At 37.0% G+C, this 26,286-nt stretch overlaps 1 protein-coding gene across 1 annotated transcript in view; it reads right to left on the bottom strand.

Moving 5' to 3' along the window:
* cntn3a.1 (contactin 3a, tandem duplicate 1) overlaps positions 1 to 26,286 on the bottom strand; it is a 97,095-nt gene that overhangs the window by 64,945 nt on the left and 5,864 nt on the right. Inside the window, 3 exon segments of the mRNA XM_048178866.1 lie at positions 2,452 to 2,627; positions 8,529 to 8,661; positions 21,903 to 22,042. Coding sequence (XP_048034823.1) covers positions 2,452 to 2,627; positions 8,529 to 8,661; positions 21,903 to 21,957 — 364 coding nt within the window. The 5' untranslated portion in view covers positions 21,958 to 22,042.

Raw genomic sequence — 26,286 nt, 5'->3', positions numbered from 1 at the left:
TGGTTATGCGATATTAATAGTGAGACACATAGAGGAAGGTCTCAGATCATCCTCCCCTGCTGCTTTACAGGCGCTGGACAATAAGAGAACGATCAATTTGGAAGCCACAGCAGGTTAGGTCAAGGCAATCAAGAGAAAACATTGATAACACATAAAGCTTGAGGACCTGTACGCGTTCCACCTTCACTCCACATACAATATCACAGAAGCCAGAGCTGTTTTAAAGATCACACTGGGTTTGACAGCAGGAAACAGGTTCCTGAACTCAGTCTCACATCCATCACAGAGGAGCCAGCTGTAGTCATCAAAAAGAGAAGCACCAAGTTCACCTTGCCTCCAGAGTTCCAGCAGACATCACACAGAGAAAACAGGTAAACGAGGGCCGTGAAACAGCACTTTCAGCAGCCCTACCAAGATCTCATCAGCCTATGATGTGGATCATAATGACTCATAAAATCAAGACAACCGGAATGCTTTAAAATTCCACTACAATAAAACACACTCTTGTACACTCTTAATGAATCTTGCCAAATCATTTCTTATTTAGAGTTTAATCTGGACGCTGTTCAAAATTTGCCCTGTAATTTTTTTTTTTTTTTTTTAACATTTTCCAAATAATTCTCTTATTAAAAATCATTTGTAACATTATGAGTATGAGTATATGAGTATATACTCATACTCATATTGGGTCACAAGTGGCTTACACCTGGTAGTAATCTTTTGTGATACTTTGGGATCAGATTTCGGGGAATGGTTACTGCTATTAAGTCTCTGTTTGGATTTTAATTGGCAAATACTTAAGAGTCTATGGATGGATGAATATTACAGTGATTATTATGTTTCTATCATGTTATATGTTTGGTAACAGTCCTTTTAACACCAAAAGATGGAGTGTGTATCTTTTCACTTCTTAAACAACCATGTTAGGAAGACGTATCATGGCCATATTCCAGGATGACAACGTCAAGATTCATCAGAGTTAAAATTTTGAAACAATGGTTGGGAGGGAGCATGAAGAATCAGTCCAGCTGAAAGTCATCATTGAAAGTCTTTGGGATGTGCTGGAGTAGACTTTACAGAGTGCTCACCTCTTGCATTGTCAATACAAGATCTTGACCAAAAAATGATGCACCTCTTGATGTAAATAACATCACAACATTTCTTTCCATCAAGAGGTGCGTCAATTTTTAATACCATTGCCAAACACAAAACATGCTAGAAACATAATAATCACTGTAATAATGATTCATTCATAGACTCTTAAAGGATTAGTTCACTTTAAAGTGAAAATTAGCCCAAGCTTTACTCACCCTCAAGCAATCCTAATTGTATATGACTTTCTTCTTTCTGATGAACACAATCTGAGTTATATTAATAAATATCCTGATGCATCAAAGCTTTATAATGGCATTGAGCGATACCAATGAGTATGAGCTGAAGAAAATGTCATAATAAAGGCCTTCTGAAGCAAATCGATGTGTTTGTGTAAAAAAAAAAAAAAAAAGTATATTTAACATGTTATGAAGTAAAATATCTAGCATCCGCCAGACCGCCTTCTGTATTAAAGTTATGAAAAAAAACTGAACTGGCGTCATGTCAATAGGGAAGGTGTAGGACGTAGCATAAGCTTTTGGAACTGCGAGAGGCATTGCGCTTTCTTCCTAAGTTGAATACGGAAGGCAGTCTACTGTAGATATTCTATTTCATAACTTGTTAAATATGGATTTTTTATTTATTTTTTTTACACAAATGCATTGCTTCACTTCAGAAGGCCTTTATTAACCCCCGGAGCCATATGGAGTATGTTTATGATGGGTGGATGTGGATGGAGACACTTTCTTCAGCTCATAATCATTGGTATCTCTCACTGCCATTATAAAGCTCAGATGCATCAGGATATGTATTAATATTTCTCCGATTGTGTTCATCAGAAAGAAGAAAGTCATATACACCTATGATGGCTTGAGGGTGAGTAAAGCTTGGGCTAATTTTCATTTGAAAGTGCATTTTTGACTACCTCTGAATGTGGTTTGATTGATCTGTTCACAAAATGTTTTGAAACTGTTTAGAAAGTTAGAACAATATGTTTAACATTCATACAGTAAATGGTTATTTTATCTCAGAAGTTCAAGGAACATTTTTACCATAAGCAGCAGAGAAAATGCTTTGTAATTCCAGAAATACCAACCCTCAGTTTATGGTTAATTTGATTCATCATTAACGAGCCATTTTTATGTGATATGGATCATCTCTCCGCTGTGCTGCTCGCAATATTAATTCTGACTACATTCAGAGCCCATGCAGTATTTACAGGACCCGCTTTAATGTACAATGTGTTTGCAGTTCGCAAAGGTGTAGCGAAAATCCACCTCAAGTGATGTGGAAAAGACTAACCAAGCATCATTGGTGCTTGAGTTTTTAGGAAGAGAAATGATTTAAACAGAGACTCACAAGCAATGTGAAGACTAGCTTCTCTGCTGAGAATGGTCCCGAAAGAGTTGGAGGCCAGACATTGGTAAATACCAGCATCTTCTTCCTTATTGAGCTGGCTGATTCGAAGGTTTCCTCCTGAGATGCTGTATCGAGAGCCAGGGTGAGGGGAAATGAAGCTGTCATTCATTTTCCACCTATAAAACACAGGGGGAAGTTAGCAGAGAGTGAATGGAGAGTTTGGAGTACTTGAAGATAGTTTCCTCCTTATTTGAAGTAAAACATAGTGAGATATAGTTTGATATTTGTAATGTATATACTTTCCACAAACAGAATACAAAATAGAACCTCAACCTTTTAAAAAATGGCCAGAGAAATGTAATATTCACTGTCCACCACAAGCATTGTTATTGTTTTGCCCTATAAAACAATAAGTGCAAATAGCCCACCTTGTTGGCAGAGGCTATTTACACTAACTCCGCCCACTGATGTCTGATTGGGCAATTTCAGTAATGTAGGAGAAAGGCTTGTGGACCCAAATTTGTCGCAAATCCGCCTTTTGCCGAATTCGCTCTACTCCCTTTTCCAATCACATATCAGATCAGAAAGGCATTTATTTTCAATAAAAATTAAGAAAATATTGACTAACTTGTGTTTAATAACAATGTGTATGGAGGGCTTGTCCCAACAAGGTGACATCCGTTTAATGATTTTAATAAATATAATTATTTACACTCTTTGTTATTATAGCATACCGTTTGATGTCCATCAACACTGAGGTGCAAATAGTATGTGCTGTAAATTACATCTAACTACTATTTACACTTAGTGCAAATAAAATACTGCTATTTTTACATAGTATAAATAGAATCTATTGCTACTTGCACTTAGTGTAAATAGCAGCTATAGCTTTTTGAACAGTGTAAATAGCATCTATCGCTAAGAAAATATGCCAATCTAGTTGCCATTTACTAGGGGTGTGACGAGACAGGTATCTCATGAGACGAGACGAGACAAGACATGAGATTGAGTTCACGAGAACGAGAACGAGACAAGATTTTTACACACTTTTTTTTAATAAATCCTCAAAGATTAAATACATGACTAGAAAAATAAACTGCAGGTGTATTTTAAATGTTTTAACTAATCATCTTGTAATTCATGTCATTTCAGTTCTACTTTCTGAGTGTGAATTATCATATGCAGTAAAAGACAACAATATTCAAGCACTGTAAAATGGCTTCTCTTCTGTATGATTTCATTCGAGTCTCTTCAGATCTTACTGTACACGATTTATGAGCTTCTACAATTTTTGACCTCCTGACTGAACTCCTTTCCACAAATTGATCATAGAAATAAAAAGAGTATAAATAAAAATGGCAAAACTTTACAATAAGGTCTCATTTATAAACATTAATGTATTAACCAACATCAACAATGAGCAATATCTTTGCTACAGTATTTATTAATCTTTGTTAATGTTAGTTAAACATAAAAATAGTAATTCATGGTTAGTTCATGATAGTGCATTAAGTAATGTTAACAAATACAACTTTTGATTTTAACAATGTATTAGTAAATGTTGAAATTAACATTAACTAAAATGGTGTAGAAGTATTGTTCTTCCTTAGTTCATGTAAAGTTAACTAACGTTAACTAATGAATCCTTATTGTAAAGTGTTACTATAACAATAAATAACAGTTTTCTTTCAGTCTTAAGTGTAAACAATAAGTGCAGCTATAATCAAAGCACTCTCTCTCAATATTCAAAGTGCAAATAGAGACCAAATTTTTCTTTAAGCATGATAAAGAGATGAGAGGTGTTTACAACTACACAGCCCAGCCTAAGATCGCTTTCGTATTGGAAGACATTTGCATGCATCAGGGAGCCGCTTTCAAATGCGGGGTATCGACATCCCGTTGAACACGCGCTCGCGTTTACTTTCACTTTCGCGATCATGCGTACTCTGTGAATAGGGAGCGCCAGCGACTGTTATACGACTGAATTAAATGTTTTTTTATTTCTATAAAAAGCAAAACAACAGTGGAGGGGTAATGTAAACGTAGCGGTGGCATATTCTTTCCAAATTTCTCCCTCACACTATCACGAGACTGCTTTTCGCCTCGACGAGAAATCTCGTCACAATTTAATCTCGTCACACCTCTGCTATTTACACTTAGTGTAAATAACATTTATCATTATTTGCACTTAGTGCTGCCTACTAAAACTACCAAAAATCTTTATTGTTAATTGAAATAAAGCTGAAATTAAATAAAATATTAGATGAAAAACTTAAGCTTGAATGAAAATTAGAAATGTTTCCTTAAGAACTAACTGAAATAAAATACATTTAAATGAATGTACAAAAATTACTAATACTAAAACTGAAATATAAAATAAATAGAAATATAAAAACAAAAACGAATAAAAATAACAAAATCACATAACATAATTACTAAAACTTCAACTAAAATTAATTGAAGATTGAAAACATGAACATAAAAGCTAATCCTAAATATGAATAAATATTATATAAATAATGCTAAAATAAGTCAAACTAGATACATGAGCTGTTTTATGTTTTTATTCATATGTAATGTTATATATTTATTGAAGATGTTAGCAAGTTTTGAAACCCCATTTCCTTGATTTGAAACCCTAATTTGTGTAATTGTTTAATTTTATAGAAAAAAATAAATTAACTTTAAATAATAATCCTTTCATTCTTTTAGCATTTAACATGCACAAAAAACATGAACAAAAAAGCATTTAACATGAACAACAACAACAAGAAAGAAAGAAAGAAAGAAAGAAAGAAAGAAAGAAAGAAAGAAAGAAAGAAAGAAAGAAAGAAAGAAAGAAAGAAAGAAAGAAAGAAAGAAAGAAAGAAAGAAAGAAAGAAATTCATTTTGATCTATCTAAAAAAATGTTCAGCATTCATGGACATAGAGTGACAAAAACACTAAAAACAGCAAAGGCATGTATAAAGTATAAAGACATGACTTTTACAACAGATCGATGGCCCAGTCCAGTCACTCCTAAGACATCAGAAACCACAAAACCCAAGAGACGCACATGAGTTTAGATTCACTGCTACAAAAGCCTCATCTTTACGTCATCACACAATTAATCAATACAGTCGAGTAACGTAATCACTGTCTTTCCTCATTATTTAATCGTAATCACTGTGAAAAAAACCCCCCAGACCTCTCTGTCAATGTAACCTACAAATGAGAACAAATGAGTCTGCAGTGTATACCACAGAAAACAAGGGCCATTTTAATTGATGAACAGGAGAAAACAGAGAAGGGCACTATAGTGGCCATCTGGATTTAATGTGGACAAAGACATGATCCATGTCAATTACCTGTCTGAGTAAATGTGCAATGGAAATCAATATAACACACAAAAAACTGAAGAAAACATGAGGTCACGTTTCCCTCCCACACACCAAAGGCCACGGCTACGACCTTTCCATACTGATAGAAATCTGTACCGTGCAGCACAAGTTAATGCATGGGACTTGGAGATATATTTGCATGAACAGCCCACTGTTTGCTCTGCCTGTCACTCAAATTCAGTGCACACTTTAAGAGAAAAAAAAAAGAAAGAAATAAATTGGTTCAGCAGAATGGAATTCTTTCCGGGACTATATGCTCTAGACATATTATATTCTGAATACGTCGAGTATGTTTTCCAGACTACTGAGGAGGGTAAATGCCCAAACAGTGCAGTTAGAAACATTCCACTCTTTTCAACTTTCTCCAAGTGCTGAAAAAAAAAATAATTCAAATTTATGATTTATCAACTGAACAGAAGTACAAAACTCCAAGGGCAGACTGTTTATAAGTGTCTAGCCTTTCAATTTGTGAACTTTAATTATTATTATTTTCTTTCATTGTAGACAGATGTCAGAGCTTTAAAGTGGTGGATTTCCTTTCAAATGTTTTTTTTTTTTTCTTCTCTTTTCCAGTTAAGATGAAAAAATGGAAATATATATATATATATATATATATATATATATATATATGTATATATATATATATATATATATATACCCGTCGAGGCATGGACTCCTCTAGACCCCTGAAGGTGTGCTGTGGTATCTGCACCAAGATGTTAGCAGAAGATCCTTTAAGTCCTGTAAGATGCGAGGTGGAGCCTCCATGGATCGGACTTGTTTGTTCAGCACATCCCACAGATGCTCGATTGGATTGAGTTCAGGGGAATTTGGAGGCCAAGTCAACACCTCAAACTCGTTGTTGTGCTCCTCAAACCATTCCTGAAGCATTTTTGCTTTGTGTCAGGAGCATTATCCTGCTGAAAGAGCCACAGCCCCCAGGGAATACCATTTCCATCAAAGGGTGTACATGGTCTGCAACAATGCTTAGGTAGGTGGTACGTGTCAAAGTAACATCCACATGGATGGCAGGACCCAAGGTTTCCCAGCAGAACATTGCCCAAAGCATCACACTGCCTCCGCCGGCTTGCCTTCTTCCCATAGTGCATCCCGGTGCCATGTGTTCCCCAGGTAAGAGACGCACACGCACCCGGGCCATCCACGTGATGTAAAAGAAAACGCGATTCATCAGACCAGGCCACCTTCTTCCATTGCTCCGTGATCCAGTTCTGATGCTCACATGCCCACTGTTGGCTCTTTCGGCGGTGGACAGGGGTCAGCATGGGCACCCTGACTGGTCTGCAGCTATGCAGCTCCATACGCAACAAACTGATGCACTGTGTATTCTGACACCTTTCTATCAGAACCAGCATTAACTTCTAGAGCAATTTGAGCTACAGTAGCTCGTCTGTTGGATCGGACCACACGGGCCAGCCTTCGCTCCCCACGTGCATCAATGAGCCTCGGCCGCCCATGACCCTGTCACCGGTTCACCACTGTTCCTTCCTTGGAGCACTTTTGATAGATACTGACCACTGCAGACCGGGAACACCCCACAAGAGCTGCAGTTTTGGAGATGCTCTGACCCAGTCGTCTAGCCGTCACAATTTGGTCATTGTCAAACTCACTCAAATCCTTACGCTTGCCCATTTTTCCTGCTTCTAACACATCAACTTTGAGGACAAAATGTTCACTTGCTGCCTAATATATCCACCCACTAGCAGGTGCCGTGATGAATTCACTTCACCTGTCAGTTGTCATAATGTTATGCATGCTCTGTATATATATATATATATATATATATATATATATATATATATATATATATATATATATATATATAAATAACCCACCTAATTGACCCCAAATGTTTGAATGAATAAAAATGCACAAGTTAATTTTAGGAAAAGTTTGTGCCTGAAAAAGACCTGACTGCTCAAAACATTGCGCTGTTTGGTAAATACAGTTTTGGAGCTGCAATTTCAGTGTGTGGACATCATTTTTCTTTCTTCATTTAGGTTACTTTTATGCCACTGAGGAGAAACATAATACAAGCTGTCTGACTGGAGAAACTTCCAGTAAATTTGTCTTTGAGATTGAATAAAATTAAATAAATTGACTATGACTTCTTGTACCAATATTATGTTTGATATATACACACTGCAATTAAAATAAGATTAAACTCTGAAAACAAAAGAGATCAGGAATCAAGCACATGGACAAGAGGGAGTCAAAGAAAGACAGCAACCACAGACGAGACGTGACTAAAGAAAATAGCTTTTCAAAGAGAAATTAAATCCAATTAGACTCAGCATGGGTCTCCTGCAAAATAAATATATAAAACAGAAAGGCCAAACCAGCAGAGACTAGTTCAGATTGGTTTTAACTCAAGATGAGTCAAATCAAGGACTGTAGAGACAATATAAAGGGTTCTCGGCAATGGAGAGCTCCACTCTTTGATAAATTAATGTGTCCTTGGCAGCATGAAAAAGACTTCCCGTTATGTTAGAAATAGCCGACATGTGCTCAACGCTCAGGAAAACTTCCAAAGTCCCTACACTCAAACTCAAGCCTAAATTGAACAGGTTAATCCAGTATTATGGATTGTCTATGGATTGTCTAATTTGTCTTAGCCACTGACAAAAAAAAAAAAGCTTGTCTTGGCTTTTTTAAACCAAAATTCATAGGGGATCTCACCTGTAGGACGGGGGCGGATGTCCCTGGGCTTCACAGCTGAAGGTGACCTCCCGGCTGGGCTCATTAAGATGGAGAGGGAATACAATACTTCCCGGCTGTTTGGTGAACACTGGCCTCAGAGGACCGCTGCCGTCTAAAGGCGAGGAGGAAAAGATCACAATTACACTGCTAGTCAATGCTAAGTTTAGCTTAGAGTGCTTTTACAGCAAAGCTGTTCTGAAAGATATCCATCTGTTCACTGGATGAAAGCCTATCTGTCATTCAATAGTTGTCAAGTGGGCAGCATAAATTTGGCACAATCAAAGTAATCTTAAAAACACTTGAGATTATTGTTGGCAGGTTGTTAGCAACACTACACATTCAAAATGCTAATATCACAAACCCCAAATGAGCAAAACATATGCTAAAATACAGAACTTTTGAGCTTAAACCCTGTGTTGAGGCAGTAAATTTACTTACATACTGTATACTGCTTACCTATGTTTACAATTCATAAATCTAGTCCCAGGAAAAACAAGAGCTTATTCAATTTGCTAGAAACACATGGTGAGCCACTAAGCTTTCTAATGCGATTTCCTCATACCAAAGACGCTAACTTGCAGGAGTCGCTTAATTGTGTGTATCGTGTAAACACTTAAAAGTCTGGAAATTTTGTGGTTTATTATTCTCCGTAATTACATGTTGATGGTTAGCGCAAGCCACTTATCCTGTCTTATTAAGCACAAATGGCCTTCAGCAAGATGAGACATCCACCCAACAATGAGCAGGACGGAGAGTTTTTATGCGAGAGTGAATGCAATTTGCATAATCTAAAACTCATTTTATGCCGATTAACACAACATAGAGCTTATGTTAGTGCATTGTGTCCAAAACTCCACAAAACCTTTCCATGATTTGTCCCAAAAAATGTGATAAATGAAATTTTTGAGTATTTAAATGACATCTGCACTGAAACTATTTAACGTGTCTTGCTGTATCTGCTGTTACACTTTCATGACCTTTCAAACATGTTATCCAGAGAAATTAGCAGCTAATTTTCTTTTTCGTGCTACTAAAATAACTAATGTGAAGTCTTGATTTTCTAAAAAAGCAATAAACGAATTTATAAATGGTTTGAAGTCTTGTGCTTTGCCTGCAGGCCTGTAGCCAGAATATGATGTGCCATTTCCTCAAACGCAACTTTTTTATGTAATTGACATTAATAATAATTATATCAAGAGCAATAATCTCCAATTTTTGTCATAAATGCATTGATTGAAAAAAAAAAGATTGCTTTTTTTGATGTTAATAAAATTTTATATTGGTATAGTATTCTTATAGATTGAAGTAATTGGTCAAATTTAAGTATTTGACATAAAGAACAACAGGCCTTAATAACAATAAAAAAACAAATATATGACATCCAAAGTATGTAAGGTACTACAACTAGATCTCTTTTTACTGAATCCAAAAGGTTTTAATTATATTTTGCTACACATAAAGGTATTTTAAAGATTTTGAAGTGTCAAAAGGTCATTCAGTTTAAATGTCCAAAGGCCAATACAGCCATTTCATTTGTGATTAAAATATGTAATAAATGTATATATTTTTTATTCTAGCATGATTTTATAACATCATATATCAACATAGCGCAAAATGGTATTAAAATTATGTGTAGAAGTCGTTGCTTTGTTATGAGAGAGAATGTCCGGAAAAATGAATTTCATTGATGTAATTCGGAGTAACCAATATAAAGGGACCATTTTGGATCAAGTCATGCGGTCATTACTGTATCATGTGACAGGATGTGACATCATTCAGACACCTGCAAAGGATCACATGGTCTTGAAGCAAAGTAACTAACTCTCTCTTAACTATCTGAAAAATTCATGTTTTCACTTTTGCTCATATGCATGTCCCGAAACATCAGGTCATTCGGTACAACCGCTATAAAACATGGAAAATGTTGTAATATTTTAAAAACTTGTACTAAATATAATGTTTGATTGTCCTTTTGCTAGCTAGCTAGATATCAGCCCGTTAGCATTGTTTGAAAACATCGTCATTCGGTATAACCAAAAGTGTCATTTGGTAAAACCACAATTTTGGTTAAACTGAATGACTTTTTGGTCACAAATTTTGTCCATCTGGTAAAAAAAAAAAAGACAAAAGCAGTGTTAATTGATTATAAAAACCACATAATCTCATTGTTAACACTATAAAAATAATTATATCTCCATTATGTTTTTTTTTTTTTACAATATTAACAACCTTGTTCGTCAATTTTTACTATTATCTCATATGTGTGTTTTTTTTTTTTTTAATGCCTAAATAAAGGTAAAAAATGTCCCTGGCAATCAAGTCCAAGGGGCAAATATTGCCCCTTAATGGAAAAGTTAATTTCTGAGCTTTATATGTTCCAGCGTAACTACTTCTGAAAATCTTTCTTCAATAGTCTGAGGCAAAAGACATGCATTCACTGCTCACCAACTTTCTTAACCTACATTTAGTGGACTAATTTCAGAGGAAACCATCCTCTTGAGAAATTACTTCATGTTAAGCACATACTGCTGGTTGTTTATTTACCTTGTGCAGATATCAAGCTCCAGAGGGGTGAAAACTGAATTAATGCATCTGAAAATTCAGGACTAACAGTTTTTTCCACGCCGAAATGCTAAATTGGTCTACCTAGTGTTCAATTAGCATCTCACTAACGCAGGAGAGGTGGAGTTTATTGTGAATTTGGGTGATAATAGAGCACAGAAGAGCTCTCAGTGGAGGTGTTTGAAATCTATTGAATGGGGAATACACTGCACCAGGGCTAATTTCAATCTCACTGTCATCAAGGGCTTTAACTCTTAAATGCAACAGGAAACATGAGAAGATGAAAAGACGTGAGTGAGAGCAAATGATAAAGTGATACTTCACAACCATAATATTGACTCAGATTTCCCATTAGCTACCACAGTGCTTTCCACGGTTTAGTTGAGTCATATTTCCAACAGCCCGGCCTCCTCGCATAGCATCCTCCCTTATGATTTTATTTATTTGCACTGAAATGTCTGTTAATGCTTTTACAAATAATGTGCGTCCTGATTTTGCTGAGTTTGCAAATAATGGACGTCCTGATTTTCTTGATTTTGCTGACACATTCCTAGGTCAGCATATTTTGTTAATCCTGGAACAACATTCCTGTCTGAAAATTTAGTCTTAACCCTATCCCTTACCCCTAAACTTAACTCTACCCATAACTTATCCCTAAAATCAGAGAGAAATGACACTGATGTAGATGCACTAAACTTGTAAAAGTCTAAACTTGACATAAACTGTAAACTTGTCCCTCAAATCTGATCGGTTGATTGGAATGTAGTTCCAGGATCAACAAAGATGTTGATCCAGGGACATACTTGGTGAAATCAAAACATCTGCAGCACTTACTATATACTAATACTAACAAACTACTAACATACGTACATGTGCAGCAATATTCATAACTTATACAATCATAAACTCAACCCCATGATCATGAAGAGGATTCAATGTAGGTGTCATTTACATGTTTTGCCATGGCTGATTTGGTTTAAATGAATTTTGGACATTCCTAATTTTGCTTACATTCCAGCTTTGACTTAATGATGAGCAAATCCTGCTCATTGTGGGGCTGGATGCATGAAACTTTCTTAAGAATAGAATTCTTCTTAAAATTATTTTCTTGTTATTAAGAAATATATATAAGAATAATGGGTAACACTTTAGTTTAGGGTCCAATTCTCACTATTAACTAGTTGCTTATTAGCATGCATTACTGGGATGTTGGCTGTTAATTGGTATAAAGCACATATTAATGACTTATTCTGCATGAACATATTCTGCATCCCTTAATCATACACAATACCTAAACTTTACTACTACTTTACTAACTATTAATAATTAGTTTATTGAGGCAAAAGTCGTGGTTAATAGTTAATAGTGAGACCCTAATCTAAAGTGTGACTGATTTTTTTGTATTCCCAAAAACTGTTCTTAAATTTTTTCTTACGATTGATCTGAAGAAAAAAACTAAAAAAAATGTTCTTAAATCACCAAATCAATAACGATCATTAATGTAAACAATGATTGGTCATGATTACGCACAATATAAAGGGTTCTCTGTAATAGCGGCAATGGAGAGCTCCACTCTTTGATAAATTAATGTGTCCTTGGCAGCCTGAAAAAGACTTCCCGTTATGTTAGAAATAGCCGACATGTGCTTAATGCTCAGGAAAACTTCCAAGGTCCCTACACTCAAACTCAAACCTAGATTGAACAGGTTAATCAAGTATTATGAATAGTCTATTTGTCTTTGCCATTGACAATGATCAAATAAATCTTGTCTTGGCAAAATCTAACACACAGCTATGTCACCTTAAAAAGGTCATGAATTGAGAAATCAGCTTTTCCTTGAGCTTTTAATATATAAGAGGTCATCGTACTATAAGAATATCCTGTAAGTTTCAGAAGTGAAAACTTCCTTGTTAGTCCAATAAAAGCTTTTTTTGACATCAGGCCCAGTGAACAACTCGTCCCAGAATGTGCCTATCTATAGGTGAAACGCCGCCTCCGCAGAATAAGGCCTACTCCATCATTGCAGCGTTAGCATGTTAGTGAGATGAGGAGAAGAGAAGAGCGATACAGGACTAAAATAACATTACCTTTCAAAGGATCCTAATGCTAGGAATATGGTTATTTATTTTCAACAATATGAATGTCTCAGTTGAGCTTTATTTATTTGTATTCAGTACATTTCACTGTCGATTCTTTGGTAAATCAATCATATTTCAGCGCAGACTTTGCAAACAGGCTTTTACAATATGGACACGACAGCAATGCAACAACATGTGAGTTACTGTGTTCATTCTAATGCCTGATCTGATATTAATGATTCATATGTCAGTAAATCAAACCAGTGACCAAACGGTCAACTTCACGTTGTTTCCCTTAGTAGGATGAAAATAATCTGTTATTTAAACAGTGGTTAAATCAAAGAATGCTCCCTTTACAATCGCTGGAGCTGTCAATCAAACATAGCGAGTTTATCAGTGACTTGCGCACAAACTACCCTCTTCCTTGTTCATTTTTTAAAGTTAGACATCAACCTTCTTGGTATTCCTCAATCAATTAATTATAAAGAAATCATAAAATTATAAAAGAATGCCTATTTTTGTATTCATTTTTTGTAAAAATGGTATAGGGTTGCAAACGACCCATGGTGTATATGAGTGTGTACATATATTTTTTCTGCACAACAATAATTGAATCTTAGATGACAGAATAAGTGCAATTCACTTTTATTCCACAAGGTGGCAATGTCTGATACAATGCTGAAGTGACGAAATAATAAGAGAAACATGAAATGGCTCAGCGATTTACTGCAGAGCGAGTAATGAACTGTCACTGGATGGATCTGTTGAAGCTGTTAGCAATCGAAATATTGATTTTGAAGATGTTGAAAATTATGTAGTTCTCAGAATATGTTTCAGATCGCGAATGGGCTCATATTCGTGACCTCAAACATAAAACTAGCCCATTATTTGCTGAATTTACTGGGAAATGAGCTCTGACGAGGACAGTGATGATGGCATAAAACATCTGCTCAAACGGAGCCCTTTCAAGCTCCAAAAGGTACCAAAATACAATTTATTTTATTCTTCTGTAATTGTTACTCTAATATCAGAGGAGTTTTATATTATTACGACAGGGAGAGATCCTTCCGTGTTAGATATAGATCCGGGTCGATAAAGACCCGAATATGTAAGAATGATTGGTGAAACAGTCATGCATTTAAGGGTTAACCTTGAGAGCTGTAATAGTAAAACCGTGCTAAAAGTTTTCATGAGAGTAATTAGGCAAAGATGTTAGCCAATCACAGCAGTGGGCGTTTACACTGAAGTCTCACAGCAGACACGCCCCTTAAAACAGAGTGTTCAAATGAAGAGGGCTAAAATCAGGGTAGGAAAAATGCCTTTTATTTCTAAATTATGACAATTTTTGATGTAAAAAGCATACTAACATTATAAGTGCACCCCAGGAAACGTTATAAAACAATAAACCAACAGTTTATGACCCCTTTAAAATAAAGTGTTGCTGATTTTTTCAAGAAATGCACTCAGGAACATTTGTATGCACTTCTTAGAATTTATCTTTAATTTCTTAACTTTTTTCTTTAGAATATTTTTGTGAATCCGACCCCACTGCTAAAGAATCCAGCAATAACCAGCATGAATTCTATGTTGGTCAATGCTGGTTTATGATGAAAAACTTAACTATTTTACAAGCTTAATATTTCATATTAATTTGTATGATGTGAATTGTACAAAAAAGTACAATAATTATTACACACACACACACACACACAAAATGCATGCGCTAAACATACCCATCACAGATCGGACGAAACGTATGAATAAAATCATACAATTTAGCCAACAATTTCCCAAAATATGAAATAGTTATGAATTGCCATGAGATTGTTTTGAATGGATAGAGCTGGTATAGTGCTGGACTAGCTGGTGGAACATCACAGTCATGCTGTTCTCAAGCAAAACTGGTCCACCAGCACTCCGGCTTCCCACACTAGGGACCAACAAACCAGCCTCCCAAGCTGGTCCCAGCATGCAAAACATACATTATGCTGGTGACCATCAAAGCTGATTTTTTTTTTAATCAAAACTCTAAAAGATCATTTTAAATCATCTGTGCATAATTTAATTTTCACGCTCTAAGCATCTGCCGTTTCGTGACGTCAAAACCTCCTACCACCCCCTCTATTTTTTAAAGTAAAATCACGCCCATGGGATTTGTAGATATTTTGTGTTCCACGTGTACCAGCCAAAAACTTCTTATGCAATCTTCTGATGCACACGGACATGAAAGTCAGTCCGCTGAGATGTTATCAAAGGCTAAAACGCACATTAATTAATCAAGTGACTCATCCATGCTAAACAAAGACTGGTCTCATAATCAGGGGTCTGGAACACGTCAATTGGGGGCGTCAATATTGACAATGCACTAAAGCATCTGTCTCTATCTGATCAAGCTGTTCAAAATCCGCATGAGCAATTTTCCATGGAACAGCTAAATGAGATATAATACCAAAATCTGGTTCCAAAAGAGATGAGGCATATGTACATAAAGACAAGGGTGAGAGAGATTTCAAAACTTCAGGTTGAGCTTGGAGCTGATGCAAACCTGAGAAATGCAGAAAAGAGCGAATTTCTATCACACATGGAATTAATGCTGCAATTAAGGTTCGTATTTGCCAGAGGACAAGAGGACGGAACTGTCTGTTTCAGAAACACCATGTAATTACAAGCTTTAGCGATGCTGCAAATATTACAAGATGTTATTAAAATATTGATGGGGAGTAATCTGAAACCATGTCGTCGCCTGCGGGTTTGGCGTTACGTTGTGAGGATTCGGCTAAGGGCTTTACTGGTGCTGAGATTTCTGTCCACAGCTACAGACAGACCACAGCTGTCAAAAGAGACACACTGTCACTGTGAAATTATCTATCTCTGTTCAGCACAGAATACTAACAAGAGGTTTACAACACAAAGCCCATCTTGGTGGAAAGGGAGGTCATTATTGAGGAAGTTGGAGAAAGCAGGTCGCTCTCTCTCTCTACCTGAGTGGAGAATTTATATGGCAGTGCAGCCCCCTGGAGCAGCACCGGAGCTGGAGGGAAAAGCCAAGGAGCAATTTGGAGGCCCAAATAAAAACTAATCTCAAATTCAATACCATCTGACAAGCCGATGAATTCGGCCAGCTTACCTCAGCATGAATATCCAGCCCCAGACAGGGCGCACAGGGCGAGGGAGGGAGGGAGAGGGTTTAAACATTTGTGTGCCCTCCAATCCGTTTGATTCTGATTCAAGGGTTTTATTCATCAAATGAAAAAGCCAATCTTGGTAAGTTAAAATACACACCTGCACACACCCACGCAAACAGATGCACACACGCACACACAACGAGCCCTAAAGCTCTGAGTGTAGAGAACTGTACATTTGAGGAATTAAGTGTGGCATATTCAGGCTCAGAACTTGCAAAAAAAAAAATGCAACAATGTAATATATCACAATGGATCAATTACGTTAAGTGTATTTATGAATTTGACCTTTTTCAAATTGACATTTCTGCTTAATCTTGTTACTGAAAGACAAAAATGCATCAATTATCTGTCAATAATGGTCAAAATATAATTTAATGGATAACTATTCTTTGTAATTGTTTTAAGATGTGTCTAGCCTTGTGAAAAAGTGTGCTTAATATTGAATGTGCACTTGTAGTGTACTTCAAAGCCTAAAAGTATATATTTAAAAAAAAAAAAAAAAACTGTACTTGCAGAAAATGTAATGTTAGTGAAATAAAGGCCACTTAAAGGGTTAGTTCACCCAAAAATGAAATTTCTGTCAATACTCACCCTAACATCATTCCAAACCCTGTAAGACTTTCATTCACCTTTGGAACACAAATTAAGATTTTTTTGATGAAATCTGAGAGCTTTCTGACCGCCCTATAGACAGCAATGTCATAACCAATTTCAAAGCCCAGAAAGGTAGTAAAGACATCATTAAAATATTCACGTGTGACCTTTCCAACGTGATTGTGTAATGCGTGCCACATTGCTGAGCCAGTGCAAGATGAGCATTTGTGGTTAAAAAGTATATAAATTTTTAGAAAATGACGATCTCTTGACAAGACCCTTATTCCTCGTCTGGGATCATGTAGAGCCCATTGAAGCCGCATTGAAACTGCAACCTGTTGTACCCCAGTGAAATCCACTATACGGAGAAAAATAAATCCCGGAATGTTTTCTTCACAATCCTTAATTTTTTTTCGACTGAAAAAAGAAAGACATGAACATCTTGGATGACATGTGGGTGAGTAAATTATCAGGGAATTTTAGTTCTGAAGTGAACTAATCCTTTAAATTGAGTCGAATTGAGATTTTTCCCAATCCCATTTCCCTTCATTCTAACCAGTGTCTTCCTTACCTTACATTCTTTAATATATCTGCTCCTGATAAAAGTTAATGAGAGGGAAAAATCTTCCCAAAATGTAATAAAAGTATCTAATTCAGTTTGGCTTCAACTGGTGAGAAACACAACTGAATTAATCAGGACTACAGATATGTAAATGCTTTTCTCTGATTGTGCTCTATGTGTTTTGTGTCTCTACTCCTCAATCAAAGCACATTTAATCAACCACAATTACATCCTTGTGTCCATTGTGTTCTACTGCAGTTAAAATTACCTGGCGCCATATGCTCAAAAGATAAAAATTAAAGCAGACTGTTTAACTGGTGTAACTTTTTACACGTTTTTCAGTCAAAACAAAGCAAACGAATGGAGTTAGTGGCCATTAGCATGTCTTTTACACATCTAGGGACAGGTAATATTTTACTCTCAAGAGCGTATTGAGAGCTGGCAATTAAATCACAAAGGTATCCAATAATCATTTTGAGTGGGTTTGCTGTTAATGTAATTATTTGATGGAGTGGATGAATATCAGGACCATTTCACAATGCTTTAAGATCTGTTTTAGCAGTATCCGTTAATTTTTGTTATTTTAAAGGGGTGGTTCATTGCGATTTCACTTTTTTAACTTTAGTTATTGTGTAATGTTGCTGTTAGAGCACAAACAACATCTGCAAAGTTATGACGCTCAGAGTTCAATGCAAAGGGAGATATTTTCTTTTAAAGAATTCTCTGTGTAGGGACTACAACAAATGGCTGGTAGGGTCTACAACGAGCTTCTTCCTGGGTTAGTGACATCACTAACCCTAAAATTTACATAAACCCTGCCCCCGAGAACACACAACAAAGGAGTGAGGCCATGTTATTGCAATACAGTATGCAATATACAGTGGGTACGGAAAGTATTCAGACCCCCTTAAATTTTTCACTCTTTGTTATATTGCAGCCATTTGCTAAAATCATTTAAATCATTTCAAGTTAAGTTTAATTTTTTTCCTTCATTAATGTACACACAGCACCCCATACACAGAAAAACACAGAATTGTTGACATTTTTGCAGATTTATTAAAAAAGAAAAACTGAAATATCACTTGGTCCTAAGTATTCAGACCCTTTGCTGTGACACTAATATATTTAACCATTTCTTCTGATCATCCTTGAGATGGTTCTACACCTTCATTTGAGTCCAGCTTTGTTTGATTATACTGATTGGACTTGATTAGGAAAGCCACACACCTGTCTATATAAGACCTTACAGCTCACAGTGCATGTCAGAGCAAATGAGAATCATGAGGTCAAAGGAACTGCCTGAAGAGCTCAGAGACAGAATTGGGGCAAGGCACAGATCTGGCCAAGGTTACAAAAACATTTCTGCTGCACTTAAGGTTCCTAAGAGCACAGTGGCCTCCATAATCCTTAAATGGAAGACGTTTGGGACGACCAGAACCTTTCCTAGAGCTGGCCGTCCGGCCAAACTGAGCTATCGGGGGAGAAGAGCCTTGGTGAGAGAGGTAAAGAAGAACCCAAAGATCACTGTGGCTGAGCTCCAGAGATGCAGTCGGGAGATGGGAGAAAGTTGTAGAAAGTCAGCCATCACTGCAGCCCTCCACCAGTCGGGCTTTATGGCAGAGTGGCCCGACTGAAGCCTCTCCTCAGTGCAAGACACATGAAAGCCCGCATGGAGTTTGCCAAGATGGTGAGAAATAAGATTCTCTGGTCTGATGAGACCAAGATAGAACATTTTGGCCTTAATTCTAAGCGGTATGTGTGGAGAAAACCAGGCACTGCTCATCACCTGTCCAATACAGTCCCAACAGTGAAGCATGGTGGTGGCAGCATCATGCTGTGGGGGTGTTTTTCAGCTGCAGGGACAGGACGACTGGTTGCAATCGAGGGAAAGATGAATGCGGCCAAGTACAGGGATATCCTGGACGAAAACCTCAAACTGGGCCGAAGGTTTACCAACAAGACAATGACCCTAAGCACACAGCTAAAATAACGAAGGAGTGGCTTCACAACAACTCCGTGACTGTTCTTGAATGGCCCAGCCAGAGCCCTGACTTAAACCCAATTGAGCATCTCTGGAGAGACCTAAAAATGGCTGTCCACCAACGTTTACCATCCAACCTGACAGATCTGGAGAGGATCTGCAAGGAGGAATGGCAGAGGATCCCCAAATCCAGGTGTGAAAAACTTGTTGCATCTTTCCCAAAAAGACTCATGGCTGTATTAGATCAAAAGGGTGCTTCTACTAAATACTGAGCAAAGGGTCTGAATACTTAGGACCATGTGATATTTCAGTTTTTCTTTTTTAATAAATCTGCAAAAATGTCAACAATTCTGTGTTTTTCTGTCAATATGGGGTGCTGTGTGTACATTAATGAGGAAAAAAATGAACTTAAATGATTTTAGCAAATGGCTGCAATATAACAAAGAGTGAAAAATTTAAGGGGGTCTGAATACTTTCTGTACCCACTGCATGTCATAAAAGCAAGATGCCAACATGACAAGTTATAACCGTAATTAAACTAAACTATACCTGTTCTGTCTTCATGCAGCATATATTCTCTGGCTCTGTAGGATCTTACAACAGTTCCCACAGGAGTGATTTATAGATTATCATGACAGAATATGCTAATCAATGACTTTAAGATAATTAACTCCACATCAGCTACATAAATTCATCAACTAACTGTTCAGAAACGTCCTGTTGCCTTCTACATGTTATCACTTCCTCTTGAGTCTCTCCATCATTGCCCGACTCCGGTTTGAACATAAAAGGCTGAACAGTTTCTGACATTTTCAGTGAGTCTGTGTGAGGTAATCAGCGCTGCTAACATGAGCTCTTGAAACTCCGCCCTCTTCTTGGGAGCAGCAGCTCATTTGCATTTAAAGGGACACACACAAAAATTGAGTGTTTTTGCTCACCCTCAAAAAGTGACAAATTTAACATGCCATAAAAAAATGATCTGTGGGGTATTTTGAGCTCAAACTTCACATACACACTCTGGGGACATCAGAGACTTATTTTACATCTTGTAAAAGTAGCATTATATGACCGCTATAAAATTATGAACACCATTGGCAGAATGTAAAACACTGGATACATGGCATAAATGTATGTTTTCGGGACAAGAGGTTATGTGTGTTTTTATATATGAAGATTATTAATAATAGTATCACTAATATACGTTTTGTATATTTTTAATAAATAGCTTTGTGATTGATAATCGATTTTCCTTTTGCTGAAAAGCCAATAACGCAGGTTTACATTGTGACGTCTTACCCCATATGGTGAGAGATAATAATTCTACAATGTAACACAACCTGCTAGCGAAGAAAAGAGTGCTTTCAAAAATCCTGAGCATCATGTAAAAGACCAAACAGCCCTTTTTAAATCAAAGACTTAGAGGATTAAGTCTGACCCTCCCAGTGACTGAAAGACAATGTAACTGCTTCATCAAAAAGAGATCAATAAAAGGGCTTTTGTGCTTCCACTTGGCTAAATGAGAACATAAATTGCGCTCTCCAATAAAATAATGGCTGGTAGATTCATTTGCACATTAACCTTTTCATGTCTCTCAAAGGGCTTGTTAAATTACATATTATCACATCTTTTCTCCAACTTTGACACAAAGTAAGGTGGTCTTTGAATCATGAAGTCTGCCGCCCACCATGGTATAACGCCCACACTGTAGGAGGTCTACACTCTAAAAAATAATCTGTAAAAATAGGGCACAATGTACTGTATTAATTTAACAGAATTTTCTGTAATTAATTTCTACAGGTGTTTTACCTGTATTTAGAATATTGCACTTCATTGAGTTGTGTTTTAGGGTAATGTCTGTAAAATTACTGGATAATGTCCAGGTAATGAGCTGCCAGTACTTTTTCCATTATTTTACAGATGAATTTTTTTACAGTGATGTAATAGGGCACAGTTCAGTGACAATGGTAATATGTCAAAGGTATATTCTGCCCAAGACGTATGAGTATAAAGCCTAAACGTCAAATCCCATTATTTAAGATAAAAATAAAGTGTTGCCAAGGAGAACATAATGGCACCTTAAGACGGCTGCCATAAAGGCAACAAGTAAAACAGCACTATGTCTCATATTTATGTTGATTTAAAGTTTATTATTTAATATGATCCACCTCCCCGACTATCTCACACATTGTGTCTTTGCTCACCTCGACAGTGCCCACCTGAGAGAGTTCAACGGCTTTAGCGTTCACAAACAAAGTGAAACCTTTAATTGGTTCCAGAAGATAAGAGACATTCATGAATGGGAGGTCTGCCCGTAATAGTAAATGACAAGGACAAATGTATGCCACTGAAACAGACAGGAAAGTCTATAGAGCAGGTTATTAGGATGCCTACCTGAAAGGCATCCCATGAATAATTGCAGCACCAGCAGTTTCCATGACAACACCATTTTAAATATTAGAGGTCAGCGAGAGCTCACATTCAATTGAGGGTAAATAGAATGCCGTCTTTGTCCAGACTTGAACCTCTGTGTCCTGAAATCAAAAGACAAGATGAGAAGAGTTAGAGTAAGCCAGACTATAAGCAGTCATATTCAGCAACATTTAAAAACTGAGAAAGAAATCACAGCTGACATCAGATGAATACACCATTATTATACCATGACATTTTCCAATTGTTATAGTTTGAGCATAATGTGAAAATGTAAAATTCCAAAGACGTCAGATGTGTAAGCAACATCTTAGAAATGCTTTACCACAGGTACTGTGATAATCTTAATCTGTGATCAAAAAAAAAATAAAACTGACAGACAGTGTGGCGTATCTACACTGATAATACTCAAGGATTTAATTAGAGCCTTTACTTAAATAAACCTTTTCTGCCAACATCACACAAGGCTTTTAGGAGGTTTAGGAACTTGGCCCAAGGTATAAATCCCCTTATGCCATTCTCTGGCCTCCACAGCTCTGATCATCTAGAGGGCAGACTTCAGGCAGATGGCTCTCACATATCTGCTCCAACACAAGATTACTCAAGCGCTCCAGCACACACACTCAAGTCAATCAATCAATCAATCAATCAATCAATCAATCAATCAATCAATCAATCAATCAATCAATCAATCAATCAATCAATCCAACAGTTAGTTCTAGTCCTTGAATCTGATGCGATCTCATGCGATATTCCACCATTAAGGCCTGTAGACAGCGGGACGAATATCACGCGTGATTGTCGTCGACGTTTAACGTCTCGTGACTAAACAAAGGACGCCAACGTGAGTGTGCACACCGATGCGAAAAACGGCAGGCGTAAAAGCGTAATTTTTTTTAAAAACGCCTCGGGTTCGTTTTTTTGGTTTGACACGGCGCGTTAAAAACTGGATGACCAATTAGATTGCCACTTTTGTTCACGTGCCTGGAGATGCTGAAGTTACAGTAAAATGCGACTTGATGGTGCCCAAGCACAAAACGGTCTTGCCGAGCACACACTGATACCAAGACGACAAAGAGAAAGTTCTTGGCCACACCAATAGATGTGTATTATATGCCATTTTATTTCTGTATTTTTACTGTTTTTGTTTTTTTTCTTAAAGGGATAGTTCACCCAAAAATGAAAATTTGATGTTTATCCGCTTACCCCCAGTGCATCCAAGATGTAGGTGACTTTGTTTCTTCAGTAGAACACAAATGATGATTTTTATCTCCAACCGTTGCGGTCTGTCAGTCGTATAATGCATGGCAATTGTATGTGAGGTCTGAAAACATGCTCTGATGCCGGAAGTGATGTCTCGCGCGTATACGTCAATGAGTGCGAGCGATCACTTCCGGCATCAGAGTGCATTCAGACCTCACACACCAGATGCTCAAGGCAGTTGGGCATAGTGGTGTATTAGAGGTAAAAAATGATATAAATACTGTTCGGTTTCTCACACAAACCGATCGTTTCGTGTCTTAGGACATCAATGTGTCATCACGAGCCGCAGGGTTTAATTTGGACTTGTCTGTGCATGTTTTTTTGACTCTTATAGATGGAGTTCCCATTGACACGCATTATACGACTGACAGACCGCAACGGTTGGAGTTAAAAATCATCATTTGTGTTCTACTGAAGAAACAAAGTCACCTACATCTTGGATGCCCTGGGGGTAAGCAGATGAACATCAAATTTTCATTTTTGGGTGAACTATCCCTTTAAACATTCAAGAAATATAGTTGAGAATGTCTATTTCACTACTGTCATTGTGACTTGTTTGTACTACCGTTTCTGACTACCATCTCCTCATGTCATGTATATGCCATATATGCCATTTTATATCTGTATTTTTATCTTCTCTAATTTTATTAGTATTATAAAAGTTTATTTGCACTACCGTTCAGCACAAGTGCCATATACTGTCAGGGAGTTAATTTGCACATTCACTGTGTGCATCGCCAGTGAAAATCGCTTGGGTATGAACATAAAAATCGTCTAGAAAAATGCTGGTGATAAGCACATTGCGATATTCGTCCCTGTGTACAGGCTTTTATACTGTTCACCATTTTGACAGCATTTCTCTGAGCAAACGCAATAGCGGAAGGAGAAAACCCACTATAATTTTCTAAATACTCCAGTTATTGTGTCACGGAATGTAGTTTTAAGAGTTTTCAGGTGAGAATGTCATTTTTTAAACCTCAAATCTGCAGTTTATTTATAAAGATTTATTTAAATCTGGTTGTCTCTTCTGAAACTCTCCAGTGTATACATGGCCATTGGTCCTCTTAGCAGCAAAAAAAAAAGCAGCATTTATTCAAATTTTGAATATATACAAAGAGCGAGCAAAGAGCGCTACCCTTTATAATGACTGAAGCTGTCAATCACTTCAGTTGCCACACGATTGGCTGCAATGCTCAACGCTGCAATTGTAATTAGAAACAGATTGTGAACACAAATAAGCTCAGTCCTGTTTAAAAAGCAGCTGCCTGTCAGTGGGTAACAAATTGAGTCAAAATAGTTTTGGCTATTGGACCACCCGTGCTTATTGATTCCTGAAAGTAAATATTTTTCCACCCGTTACATCAAGTATTAGAGGTTCACCCATCCGCGTGCAGGACTCTGCCTAAGAACGTTCGTCAACCAATCAGAATCAAGCATTCAGCAGTCCCATGGTATAATCAAATATTAACTTACATTTTGGAGACATTATTGCCAGTTATGTTGTGTTTGCTTGTTCTGCCAACTGTTCGAAATCGCTCCCTATACCCATATATAGTGCACTATTTGAGGAGACAACCATTATTAGTGGTGTCCGAAACCATAGTTGACATTAAGTGCACTCATTTAATCCCACAATGCACCTCAATAACAAGTGTACAACCATTGGACACTCAACAGTAAGCCGCTAGAAAATACATAAACTGTGAACGTCGCACTGAACAAATTCCCACATCTCGCCAGAAGATGACAGGACTTCTGGCATACTCTATGTCTGAATTCACTCACTCACTTTAATTTACTCATTCGGTGGACTAACGTAGGGAATAATGAATGAGGATATAAAGGTGAGGATTTAAGCTACAGCCATAATGTTTTGAACAAATTGCTTGAGTGAACGATTCAGTGACTCATAAAAACACTTGACAATGCCATTTGTCGCCACCTACTGGTGCAACAAATGTAACCTACAGAAAGAGTCACTGAAAATCACCAAAAATAATGCACAAGGTCTGGAGTGTACCAACAAATTCAAGTGGAGTGAGTCCTATTTATCTATTTCAGTTTTGTGTCTTTACGAAAATCCTGGATTTTTACAGTGAATTCAGTAACACCTAAAGAGACAGCAAGAAAAAAAATGTTAATCTTTGGATATGATTCCTACCATGTATGGTATATAAATATGGAGGATGAGTCTTAAACGTCACATGACTGACTCATATCAGTGCTCTTGGATCTCGTCTGGGCCAATGAAAACTCCTTTAATCCTTTGATTAATGTTTTGCAATCTGACTCTAATTTTATGTGATACTTTTATAGGCTTTAATACCCATGTTATAATTTTAAAATGATATTCTTGATTAGCTTTGGTATCACTTGGCAACATTAAATTTATTTTACTTTTAGACTGCAGATGAGCAAGTGGTAAGGTCTGAAAATTGCCATGTTCAATGGGGCTTCAACTCACAAAGTTCATCCAGTAAGCAGGTGCTTTACGCAGCAAAACAAATTTGAATTTATTCACTACCCATGCAAAAAATCAAATGCTCGAATGCTCACCAGTGGCAGACGTATTAGCAGGAGATGAACTGAAGGGCAGATTAAAAGTATATTGGGAGGACACACATTAGACATCCTTTATCTGTCACATCCAGGGAAGTCTAAAATTCCTGGAGAGAATTTTCCATTAGCATTGCTGTTCATATCCGTTCATATCAGAAATTTTATTTTGCTTAAATGCTTGGCTACTTTTCAAAAGCTGTCAATATAGAGATGCCTTTTGCCCACGTAAGGATGTGTATATGCCATCTACTTATAGCAGGGGTAAAATGACCACGTTAACCAGCCAAACCTTGACCCCTTGCAAAAGTGAAATAATACTCAGGCGTCCACACATCACAAATCTTTGCACACAAAGACAACAAAAACAGCGTCATTAACCATCTATTGTGGGTCTACATAAAATCAATAAATGGGTCTTACAACATAAACTTGGAAAGTGCCAGCATAACTATCGCATGCCTCTGTAAAAACTTGTCTTTACCATCAGGATCCATGCATGCTATTGGGGCTTTAAATGTTTGCTTTG

Source organism: Megalobrama amblycephala, linkage group LG24 (genome assembly GCF_018812025.1).
Source record: "Megalobrama amblycephala isolate DHTTF-2021 linkage group LG24, ASM1881202v1, whole genome shotgun sequence".
Lineage (NCBI taxonomy): Eukaryota > Metazoa > Chordata > Actinopteri > Cypriniformes > Xenocyprididae > Megalobrama > Megalobrama amblycephala.
The sequence above is the reverse complement of the archived record's forward strand: the minus strand, read 5'-3'. Positions and strand labels throughout refer to the sequence as shown.